This window comes from Conger conger, chromosome 2, assembly GCF_963514075.1.
Source record: "Conger conger chromosome 2, fConCon1.1, whole genome shotgun sequence".
Classification (NCBI taxonomy): domain Eukaryota; kingdom Metazoa; phylum Chordata; class Actinopteri; order Anguilliformes; family Congridae; genus Conger; species Conger conger.
Genome location: NC_083761.1, coordinates 81,973,759 through 81,986,258, shown reverse-complemented (window position 1 = coordinate 81,986,258; position 12,500 = coordinate 81,973,759). Strand labels below are relative to the sequence as shown.

The window sequence follows — 12,500 nt, the reverse complement described above, 5'->3', positions numbered from 1 at the left end:
GGTAAATCTCACGAGCAGACCCCCAAAAATGTTCCAGCTCCATAAATACTTATTTATTCATTTACTGCCTTTCCCAATTTCCTGCCCAAACGGAACTGTCGACTCATCATAAGCGGGTTTTCTCTGGACCGTGGAGAGTGGTAATGCCTTTTTTCTTCAATTTTTATTTTCGAATTTTTTTTCCCTCCTTTTCTGATCAATCTCGATTTCCGCTGAGGCGCACAGATGGCAGGGTCAGCATTTGGTGCCAACAGCATGAGTCCATGGACCCAACCTGCCTTGTGTCAACAGTCCAGGCTGGTGTTGGACGTGTAATGGTGTGGATTTTGTTTTCTTGGCACGGCCTGTAGCGTAGTGGTTAAGGTAAAGGACTGGGACACGCAAGGTCAGGGGTTCTAATCCTGGTGTAGCCACAATAAGATCCGCACAGCCGCTGAGCCCTTGAGCAAGGCCCTTAACCCTGCATTGCTCCAGGGGAGGATTGTCTCCTGCTTAGTCTAATCAACTGTACGTCGCTCTGGATAAGAGCGTAATGTACAATAATGTAATGTAATGTAATGCACGCTTTGAGCCCTTTAATGCCAACAGATCATCACTTGAATGCCACAGCCTATTTCAGTATTGCAGCTGATCTTGTGCATCCCTTCATGGCCACAACGTCCCCGTCTTCTAATGGCTACTTCCAGCATGACAATGCACCACATCCCAAAATCAAAAGTCATCTCAAACTGGTTTCATGAACATGACAATGAGTTCAGTGTTCTTCAGTGGCCTTCCCAGTCACCGGGTCTGAATCCAATAGAACACCTTTGGGATGCGGTGGAACGGGAGATTCGCAGCATGAATGTGCAGCTGACAGATCTGCAGAAAAGTTGCGTGACGCAATCATGTCAACATGGAACAGAATGTCAAAGGAATGTTTCCGACATCTTGTGGAATCCGTGCCACGAGGCGGTTTTGAGAGCAAAGGGGAGGCCCTACCCAGTTTTCTTACCCACCCAGTATTCCTAATAAAGTGCTCAGTGAGTGTACGTCAGCCGCAAGACGAGAGAGAGGGGGAGAGAGAGTGAGAGAGGGAGGGAGAGAGAGAGAGAGGGAGGGAGAGAGAGAGGGAGAGAGAGAGGGGGGGAGCGGAGGGGTTTAGCTGGCCTGCAGTAGCAGCTGTAGCCAATTACTGTAGATAATTAGCGTTAGCCTTTATCTGTATCTGTGTTGCCTGCAGTGAGATTAGGGTCTATAAGAGGAGACACACACACACACACACACACCAGAGGGAGAGAGCAAGATGGAGAACTATGCCATTACAGCAACATCATCGACAACAACCACAGTTTATATTCAGCCGTTTAGTAAAACGTGTGAGTCTCACATATGTCTGGACTTCCCTCTCTGCAGTCCTCCAGCTAAGCTGGGCAATGTTGTACAATGATTCACTCAGACTGGACTGGACTGCACATTGTACGGTCAGGATCACAAACCCAACCTGTACGAATGATGATGAAAACTGGTTATTCCAACTAACAACTGGGCAACATATAGGCACATAATATTGGACCCCTAGCCAGCAATATGCCATTCATTTGTACCTTTTTTTTGCTTGGAAGACATACTCATTTGTGCCCAAAGAGAACTTGCATTGCGGTACTCTGCATTGCGGTACTTTTGGGAAATTCGATCCTTGAAGAAGAAATATGTAGAAATGTGCAGTCTGGATTTGAGCTGGCACATCATCGGTGTGCTTCACCGGATTTGCCACCCAAGAGCTCAGGATAAACACATTTACCACAGCAGGAATTGTTTTGTTTTTTTTCTGCACAAAAGAAAGCTTTTCCCAAAATCACAGGACCTGAGATCACACCAGGATCAGGGAGCCCCATGCTACGATGCAACGATGTAAACTGTAACCAGGGGAACACAACATTATCAGAGAAATGCCTTATTCTTCAAAACTAATTTGCTTACTGCTTCAAGAGAAATTATGCAGTTAACATAATATAACATAAAGGCCATTCATCTCGCCTTTTCCTACCCCTAAGTGTGCCTACTGCTTAGTTGCCTAAAAGCTAAATAGTACTGCACTATATTACAGGTATTTGTAGCAGACACTTTCATTTAGACATAACTTTCATATTTAGATATAGCTTTTCACATTTTTTACATCGTACAGTATCCATTCATGCAGCCGTATATATACTGAAGTGATTCGGGTTGAGTTCCTTGGTTGCAATAAATAGTCTTGTGTGTAAAACTTTCTTCCCCTTTTCATCTGAAGCTTGGGCCAGTTTTGACAGTTACATTTGTCAGTTAAAAGCAGTTTAACTGTGAGAAAGAGGGAGGGATGATGGTGTGAAGGGATAAAAGAAAGGGATAGGAAGGGATGAAAGTTTTACTGCATACTGGTCACAGTTTAACCAGTAGGAAATGTAATCATATTGCTACTACTGCGCAAATAACAAGTAATTTGCATGAATCTAAACCTTGTGACAAGATAACTCACAGTGAAGGCCGGGTTCTAAGACCGATTTGTCATCCATGCAGTTACATAAGCGTGTATTTACCCAACAGAAAGCCACAAAGGTCCCGTTTACAGAGCGTCTGAGGCCACATTAATGTAAACTGCAACCAAAATATTTTGTATCGAGGGAACAAAAGGCAAACAAGCAAACTACACAGAGACGTTCTCACAGGGTTAAGGTTTCTCAATTTACCGAAAGACAAACAAATATCAGATTAAACCAACAAGAAAATGTCCTTCACAGGAAGCGGTTTGAGGAGCAATTCTGAGACATTCTGTACCGTGGCCCCGGGCCAGAACTCCAGGCTGAGAGCGGCTAGTTTGGGCAACCCCCCACCCCCGCCCCTCGCTGCTCATTCCCTCCCCCAACCTTAATCTCCCCTGAATCACAGCCAGAGAAATATTATTCCAAACCCATAAAAAGCTACAATGTTAGAAACAAAATGAAATCCAGGAGGTCCCAGCAAGGGATGTTGGATGTAATTTTAAAAAAGGGTCTTGCGATCGATCAGGGCGCCGTTGTGTAACTGTCGTCAACTTCCAGACACCTCTCTGCTCAGCAACAAACTTATCTGACCTTCTTTAAACCCGGTTACGCTACTGAGAACACATTATCTTCAGATAACCTGGGTGAGAGGGAAATGGGTGGGGGAGAGGATGGGAGGAGAGTGATAGAGAGATAGAGAGAGAGAGAAACAGTGAGAGGTAGAGAGAGAGTGAGAAATAGAGACAAAGTGAGAGAAACAGAGACGGAGGGAGAGAACCAGGGGGAAAGAGAGGGAGAGAACCAGAGAGAGAAACAGTGAGAGGTAGAGAGTGAGAGAAAGAGGGAGAGAGACAGAGAGACGGAGGGAGAGAAACAGAGAGACAGAGTGAGAGAAACAGTGAGACGTAGAGTGTGAGAAAGAGGGAGAGAGACAGAGAGAGACAGAGGGAGAGAAACAGAGTGAGAGAAACAGTGAGAGGTAGAGTGAGAGAAAGAGAGAGAGAGAGAGAGACAGAGTGAGAGAAACAGTGAGAGGTAGAGAGTGAGAGAAAGAGGGAGAGAGACAGAGAGAGACGGAGGGAGAGAAACAGAGAGAGACAGAGTGAGAGAAACAGTGAGACGTAGAGTGTGAGAAAGAGGGAGAGAGACAGAGAGAGACAGAGGGAGAGAAACAGAGAGAGACAGAGTGAGAGAAACAGTGAGAGGTAGAGAGTGAGAGAAAAAGGGAGAGAGACAGAGAGAGACGGAGGGAGAGAAACAGAGAGAGACAGAGTGAGAGAAACAGTGAGAGGTAGAGAGTGAGGGAGAGAGACAGAGAGAGACAGAGGGAGAGAAACAGAGGGGGAGGGGCGAAGGGAGAGAAACAGAGAGAGAGAGAGAGAGAAACAGGGAGAGACAGAGAGAGACGGAGGGAGAGAAACAGAGACAGGGAGAGACAGAGAGAGACGGAGGGAGAGAAACAGAGACAGGGAGAGACAGAGAGAGACGGAGGGAGAGAAACAGAGGGGGAGAGATGAAGGGAGAGAAACAGAGAGAGAGAGAAACAGTGAGAGGTAGAGAGTGAGAGAAAGAGGGAGAGAGACAGAGAGACGGAGGGAGAGAAACAGAGGGGGAGAGGCGAAGGGAGAGAAACAGAGAGAGAGAGTGAGACAAACAGGGAGAGACGGAGAGAGACGCAGGGAGAGAAACAGAGACAGGTAGAAAGAGAGACACCCTCCTTACCTTCTCTGGTTCCGGGAGGCACTCCAGCAGTGACACCGTGCTGTGTGACCGCTGCACTTCCCCGTTGCTCCCACAGGGGGCAGCGCGAGGCGGCCGCAGGGTCATGGCCTCCAGCACCACCTCGTACAGGGTCCTCGTGATCAGCGGGGACGGCAGCTCACGCAGGTAGTCCTTCAGGATGCCTGACCAAAAATAAATAAATAAATAAATAAATATATAAATAAATCAACAGCCAAACCCCAACTGGAAAGACGAAGCAGAGCTACATTTTACAATATTCAGAAGTTAAGAAATGTGAGAGATTGTATCCAGACTCACACTGGCCACACAACTTTTGAGACTCCACACGCTTACAGGATGGTGTTGAGAACAAGCATGTCCTCTCTCTCTGTTCATCCACCACCCTTTCCTCCACTGCACCTCCTTTCTACCCCTCCATCCTCCCCCCCCTCCTTTGTCTTACCCTCCTCTCCTCCAACTCTCCCACAACCCCATTGGCTGATGAATCCTACATTCCCATTGGCTGGTGAATCCCACACTCCCATTGGCTGGTTAATCCCACAACCCCATTGGCTGCTGAATCCCACATTCCCCTTGACTGATGAATCCCACATTCCCATTGGCTGATGAATCCCACAACCCCACTGATCGGTGAATCCCACAACCCCATTGGCTCACGCAGCCCACATCCCCATTGGCTGGACGGGGTGGGGTCACTGACCGGTGATGACGTTGATGTCGGGGTACAGCTCTTCCGTCAGGGTGACGGCACCGCTGTCACGCTCGAACGCGTCTCTCAGCTCCTTCTTCACCGCCGCTGAGCCACACAGCCGATACAGCCCCACCACCTGCAGGGGGAGCCAGAGAGTCACACACGCTGCAGTGATACAGACCCACCACCTGCAGGGGGAGCCAGAGAGTCACACGCTGCAGTGATACAGCCCCACCACCTGCAGGGGGAGCCAGAGAGTCACACGCTGTAGTGATACCGCCCCACCACCTGCAGGGGGAGCCAGAGAGTCACACGCTGCAGTGATACAGCCCCACCACCTGCAGGGGGAGCCAGAGTCACACGCTGCAGTGATACAGCCCCACCTGCAGGGGGAGCCAGAGAGTCACACGCTGCAGTGATACAGCCCCACCACCTGCAGGGGGAGCCAGAGAGTCACACGCTGCAGTAATACAGCCCCACCACCTGCAGGGGGAGCCAGAGAGTCACACACAGCCGATACAGCCCCACCACCTGCAGGGGGAGCCGGAGAGTCACACGCTGCAGTGATACAGCCCCACCACCTGCAGGGGGAGCCAGAGAGTCACACGCTGCAGTAATACAGCCCCACCACCTGCAGGGGGAGCCAGAGAGTCACACGCTGCAGTAATACAGCCCCACCTGCAGGGGGAGCCAGAGAGTCGCACGAGCTGCTCAGACCACTAACCGCGACCACAAGCACAACAGTAACCTCAACTGGCAAATGCAAACACGACTGCAACCATGACACGCAACGACAACAACAGGCAAATCGAAATCGCAACCTGCAGCCGCAACCATAACCATAACATGCATTACATTATTACATTATTGGCATTTGGCAGACACTCTTATCCAGACAGTTGATTAGTCTAAGCAGGAGACAATCCTCCACTGGTGCAATGCAGGGTTAACTGCCTTGCTCAAGGGCCTAATGGCTGTGCGGATATTATTGTGGCTACACGGGGGATCATTACCACCGACCTTGCGGGTCCCAGTCCTTACCTTAACCACTACACTACAGGCCGCACACAAGTCTAACACATTTGGCTGTGGGTTAGCCAAAGCACAGGGGAGTATTAGTGTAAATACGCGGGTAGAAGACATTGTGGAAATTAAGTCACGTAAGTTACAACTAATTCCACAGCTTGCTTCCCTCCTCTGATCTCACAAATCTTTCACAGTCTTTCTCCTAATGTCCATTTTCTCAGGTCCCCGTGAACAGCATACTCATGCAGCAAATTCACACTTAACTACACCCCTGCCAGACATTACATTACATTACATTACATTATTGGCATTTGGCCCTAGAGGGAAGTACAATTTCAACTGCAGACCTCTTCGTTCAGCCTCCCCAGGTCACTTGGCCCCTCCCCCTCTCCGAACTTCCACCTCACGCTCACAACTGTCTGTTCTGGCTCCACGGTGGTGGAACAAACTCCCCGTTGAGGTCAGAACTGTAGAATCTCTTCCCACCTTCAAGCGCAAACTGAAGACGCACCTCTTCAAGCAGCACCTCTCCCCGTCCCTCCCCACCTCCCTGTGAACCTTAATTGTTGTCTTTCTGTGATTAACTTTTTTGCGTATCAGTATTTTTAGTTTGGCTAGGTAAGCAGTGTTTGGCTAGTTAAGGGGTTTGGTCATACTTTTGCTTGGTTTGTTTGTTTGTTTGTTAAAAAAAAAAATCCATATCTTTGTTCTCCAGGTAGCAGTTGAAATTGTACTTCCCTCTAGGGTCTTTCCGCACATTTATCCCTGGTTATGGGTATGCACTTTGTTGTACATCGCTCTGACTAAGAGCGTCTGCCAAATGCCATTAATGTAACATGCAGGGACGGAGCTCAACTCTCACAAGTAAGTGTGGCTGCCGCTGTTCGGCCGGGAATGTCACACTGAGGCCGCGAATGTTTTTCACAAACAGACTTGGAGGGAAAGTGTTGAACTCAGACAACACCTCGCAGTGGAGACATAAACAACATCACAACAATAACACTACATTTCCACAACAGCTGCAAACGATCACATTCGAGGCGTTCTGATGGTCATGGTCCCCACACTGCAAAAAAATGAGCGCTTTTAGTCTTGTAATAAGACTTGAGATTTATTTTATTTTTTTCCCCTCAAGAAGAATATATTAACTTGTTTTACGACACTGTTTGCCTAACACGCCTCATTTGCAGTTGTTTTGTGTCATTTAGCAAAGAAAAGTAACAGAAATAAGATTTTAAGAAGTCTAAATATAAGACTAAGATACTTGTTAAGACTGACTTCTTTCTTATCTTATTTTCAGTGCAGCACCACCCTGTACACCCCACACCCCGCACCAAACTACCAAACCTGAGGACCAGAAAAGTGACACCGGACACTAGAGGGGTTTAAATCTCTGACCTCAGAGCAATTCAACTCCATCACAATCCTTAAGCAAACAATTCAGTACACAAATGTCTCATGTCACCACAATTTGATTATATTGATACGATTCAATACACTGATGACAGAAATCGATGTACTTAGTATTAGTGGAATATAGACGATTAAAACAACAGTGAACATAAGTTCCCGGCATGTTTATTTTCAAGAAGTGCCAAATTTAAGTGTCTTTTAGAAATTGTCGTTTTAAATAGATTAAAATTGATTCCAAATCGATAAGGTTGAATTGACACATTTCACTGATATTCCCCCCCCCCACAGGTGGTCATTGCAGAACACGATTGTTGTTTTTACTTAAACCATCTCTGTGTGGATTTTGATGTCGGTTTGGAGTCACTGTCCTGCTGACGTACGGATGTACATACGTTGTTATTTTACGTAGATTCTTTAAAATAGATTCTTACATTTCAAATCAATGCAGTTGAGCTGGCACCTAAAGATCGATGCATCGCATTATTAGCGTACCACGCACAGAACCAGAACCAGAACCAGAACCAGAACCAGATCCACACCCCTCCCCGCTCACCTTCAGCCCCCGGGCCTCGATCTCGGCCACGCACTTCTGGATGATGAGCGGCACCCTTGAGTGCAGAGCCCTCCTTGTCCACCAGGTGGCGCAGCACCACGCCGAACACGCTGGCGGGCTGGGGCGCGCTGTGGCCGGGCTGGGGGGGGTCCCACTGCTCCAGCAGGGTCAGCTTCACGTACAACTGCCCCCGCGGCTCCAACCTCACACACAGCTGCTGAGAACGGGAGCCTGGGGGGGAGGGGGGAGAGAGGGAGAGAGTGAGAGAGAGAGAGAGAGAGAGAGAGGGAGAGGGAGGAAGAGAGAGAGAGAGAGGGGGAGAGAGGGAGAGAGAGAGAGAGAGAGAGGGAAGAGAGAGGTGGAGGGAGGGATGGGAAGGAGAGAGAGGGAGAGGGGGAGGGGGAAGAGAGGGAGAATGAGTGAGACATAGAAAGGGAGAAGGAGGGAGAGAAAGACAGAGAGGGAAAGAGAAGGAGAGCATGACAGAGAGGGAGGGAGTACAGGAAGTGGTAAGACAGGAATATAAATGAGTGTATGATAAAAACAGGATGGGTAAATACTGCACTTCACTGTGGCTGAGAATATGAACGAAGGGTCGCGACTCCGGTGGGGAGGGCCAGCTACCCCTGCAGAGTGCAGTGTGGAGTGCAGTGTGTGTAGTGTGGAGTGTGTAGTGTGCAGTGTGCCGTGTACAGTGTACATTGTGCAGTGTGCAGTGTGGATTGTGGATTGTGCAGTGCGGAGTGTGGATTGTGCAGTGCGGAGTGTGGGGTACAGTAAAGCCCCGTTTAAACACCCACAGGGCCCACAGCACACGGCTGTGGCCCACTCCAGGTGTCCACACCCGTCTGCAAAGTCTGGGTCAAACGGTCATTCAAAAAAACTTGACACTACATTACAGAAATCCAGCTGCCACCTTTATCCAAAAGGACTTACAGTTAACTAGACTACAGGCCGTACCACTGTAGCCTCTCTTCACAGTGAAAGAACCGTTCTCACAAACGATAAAGGGAATGAAAGATAGACGCCCGGCGGGTTAGTAGCACGATGAACTGTGAATTCCCGTTTTTTTTTTTTTGTAAGTTTACCGACATCTAAAGAGTCAAAGCATTTGAAGTGCGTATTCGACCCAGATGTGCTGTCCGTCTGTCTCTTTATGTTAAAAGGCTCTCCTTAAAAAGCCTGACCTTTCCCTGACGGTGGGAATGTACCCCCTGAGTAATCTACGGCACACAGTGAAGCAAACAAGTGAGGAGGAAGTCTGAACACGGCAGACGATAATTAGCGGGGTTATTTCTGATTCTGAGCTCTGTGTGTGAGTGTGTGTGTGTGTGTGTGTGAGAGAGGTGTGTGTGTGTGTGTGTGTGTGTGTGTGAGAGAGAGGTGTGTGTGTGTGTGTGTGTGTGTGTGTGAGAGAGTGAGAGAGTGAGTGTGTGTGTGTGTGTGTGTGCGTGAGAGAGTGAGAGAGTGAGTGTGTGTGTGTGTGTGTGCGTGAGAGAGTGAGAGAGTGAGTGTGAGTGTGTGAGTGTGTGTGTGTGTGTGTGTGTGAGGTGTGTGTGTGTGTGTGTGTGAGGTGTGTGTCTGCGAGTGAGTGTGAGTGAGTTTCTCAGGTCCGTTCATCCTAAATGGCTCCTGTGACATTCGTTCAGTATTTATGGACAGGGTGAATCGCAGACGCCTCCCAAGACTAAAAAATGTCTTTTAAAAACACGCACTTATGAAGAGGAAGTACCAAAATAAGGCCTGAGATTATTTCATGCTGCACGTCCACCTACAGACGATCTATAAAGCCCCGTCTGGGACACATTTGGGTTTCTATCCACTGCAGAGTTTAAGAGCTCCAAGACTTTATTCTCACAAGACGACTGAAGTCACCGTTTCCACTAGAAAGTCCAATGAAGGGGAACACTTGACCGGCACGCCGTAAAGCTGACATCACTGTCTGTCATAACGTCTGTCAAAACCAGCCGTGACCATTACAGCTGGTGCTGATCTCCTTCCACTGACATAACGCACATCACTAGCACAGTTATTCTGAAGTGGAATGCGCTTTCATGACTGGCAATGAAAGGTCCTATGTCATGACTAAGCCAGTCTTTATAGCATATAGTTCAATACACTGTCAGTGACTTCTTCAGGTATTTATTAGACTTAATCTTAAGTTGCTTTGGATAAAAGTATCAGCTAAATAACCATAATCCCTAGTGTCAAAAACAGCTATGACCAGTTTGAAATGACCAGTTTGAAGTTTCAAAACACAACCTGAGCTGGTCAGACCATGTTGAGTACAGAGCTGGTCTGAACTGGTCAACCAGCCGCATCAGAACCTAGCTTGGGCAGGTTTTTGCGTGGGGGACGCCCCCCCCCCCCAGGCCTCACCTCTGAACAGCTGTGGCACGGCCACCTCGGCCAGGCCGCAGACGCGGTTGCGGGCGGCGGCGGCGGCGCCGGAGGCCGAGGACACGCTGGAGGCCGGGTGCGGCGTGAGCAGCACCAGCTTCAGCAGCCGCGCGCGCTCCAGCTCCAGGTTGAAGGTGTGGTTGAGCGGCAGGGAGCGCCCCCTGCAGGTGAGCAGGGCGGTGCGCGCGCGCGTCACCCCCGTCCACCTGGATGGCGCAGAACACCTCCCGGCCGGCGTCCATCTTGGGCGCCTTCAGGATGTCCTGGGCGCCCAGCAGGTGCACGGTGAGCAGGCCGGAGACGCGCTGGGCGCAGCGGGGCTGGTCCGACAGCGAGTAGGGCCGGAAGGCGGCGGGGTCCTGGGCCGGGGCCGGGGCGGGGCCGGGGGGGGCCCCTGTTTGGGCAGCAGCTCGGGGGAGTCCCCGTCGCTCAGGTAGCCGGCCTTGCCGGCGGAGCGGGGGGCGCGAGGGCCGGCGCAGGGGCCGGGCGGGGCGCGCTGCTGTCCAGGTGGTAGCGGCTGATGACGTTGCTGGAGGAGGACTCCTCCGCGCGGGCGCCCTGGGGGGGCGAGGCCCCCGGGGCGTGCCGCTGGGAGCGGGACGTGCGCAGGCTCAGTTTGCGCCGCAGTTCCGGCAGCTTCCGCATCTTCAGGGAGAGCTTCCGCACCGTCCCCGGCGACTTGATCCTGTCCATCACGCTGGCCCCCGCCCCCTCTCTTCTGCGACCCGGGGCTGTCCGAGGGACCCGCCCCCGCGCCGTTACCCCCGGCGACGGCCCCCGCCGGCTGGGGCTCCACCTGCGCTGCCTGCCGGGGCAAATCTGAGAGAGAGAGAGAGAGAGGGAGGGAGAGAGGGAGAGAGGGAGGGAGAGAGAGAGGGAGGGAGGGAGAGAGAGAGAGGGAGGGAGAGAGAGAGGGAGAGAGGGAGGGAGGGAGAGAGAGAGAGAGAGAGAGGGAGAGAGAGGGAGAGAGAGGGAGAGGGAGAGAGAGGGAGGGAGAGAGAGAGGGAGGGAGGGAGAGAGAGAGGGAGGGGGAGAGAGGGAGAGGGAGAGAGAGAGAGTGAGGGAGAGAGAGAGGGAGAGAGAGAGGGGAGGGAGGGAGAGAGAGAGGGAGGGAGGGAGAGAGAGAGAGAGGGAGGGGGAGAGAGGGAGAGAGAGAGACAGGGAGGGAGAGAGAGAGAGAGGGGGATAGAGAGAGAGAGGGAGAGGGAGGGAGGGAGAGAGAGAGAGAAGGAAAGAGGAAGAGAGAGGGAGAGAGAGGGGGAGGGAGGGAGAGAAGGAGGGGAAAAAGAAGTGAATGAATGTTCTGAGATATTTTAAGCTGCATGCATCCACACCTCAGATCCGTTTCACCCGAATGGGCGCTGTGACCTTCGTCTCGCAGTATTTTTGGAAAGGGTGCAGAGACTCGCACAACTACCAACACCTAGGTCTGACAGGAAGTGCCGTTCCAAGAAAGGCACGTGCAGGGTGAGAACTGGAATCGGCTAAATATACAGTAAATAACATGTAGCAATAACTGTCGTGTTCCTGAATCCACTTTAAAAAACCATGGAAACTAAATTGAACAGGATGAAACTAAAGGTCTCAATATGAATGTTGCAACTGAGGGGTGTTTAAATCAGAAAAACTTTAAAGCAGCTCCTTTGTAATCTGTACCCAAAGTTTGCCATTCTATGATCGGGCAAATGGCTACATTTGAGTGTCGAAGGTCTGCTTGTTGTATGTAGCATGGACAATTCCTAAGAGCTTAATTATTTAATGAATGAATAATAAAATCATAGCAATCAACAGCTAACATGGACACTCCATTTTGTGTCGAGACTGGAGGTGACATGCAGTTTCCAAAACACCACATCGGTCCCCCTGTTCTGTTGTGTTCTGTCCCGACCTGGATATCAAATACGCGATTGCTTTGGATTCAAATCCAAGAGGAACAGAAGACCAATACACAGAGAAACTCAGTAAAGCGTAGAAAAGTATTTGAGTCCAAAACAATTCTGCATGTGATCCAGGTCTGGGTCTGGTTCTGGTTCTGGTTCTGTGGCATTGTGTCAGGCCAGGAGCGACATCACTTCATGGTGGGGGCAGCCGACAGCCGAGTGAATAAGGTAAATGGTAAATGGCAGGCATTTATATAGCGCCTTTATCCAAAGCGCTGTACAATTGATGCTTC

General features: G+C 50.2%; 1 protein-coding gene across 1 annotated transcript in view; it reads right to left on the bottom strand.

The window, feature by feature from the left end:
* LOC133121365 (rho GTPase-activating protein SYDE1) overlaps positions 1 to 12,500 on the bottom strand; it is a 33,540-nt gene that overhangs the window by 3,454 nt on the left and 17,586 nt on the right. Inside the window, 9 exon segments of the mRNA XM_061230565.1 lie at positions 4,224 to 4,405; positions 4,945 to 5,071; positions 7,928 to 7,987; positions 7,989 to 8,158; positions 10,307 to 10,526; positions 10,528 to 10,715; positions 10,718 to 10,787; positions 10,789 to 10,819; positions 10,821 to 11,146. Coding sequence (XP_061086549.1) covers positions 4,224 to 4,405; positions 4,945 to 5,071; positions 7,928 to 7,987; positions 7,989 to 8,158; positions 10,307 to 10,526; positions 10,528 to 10,715; positions 10,718 to 10,787; positions 10,789 to 10,819; positions 10,821 to 11,146 — 1,374 coding nt within the window.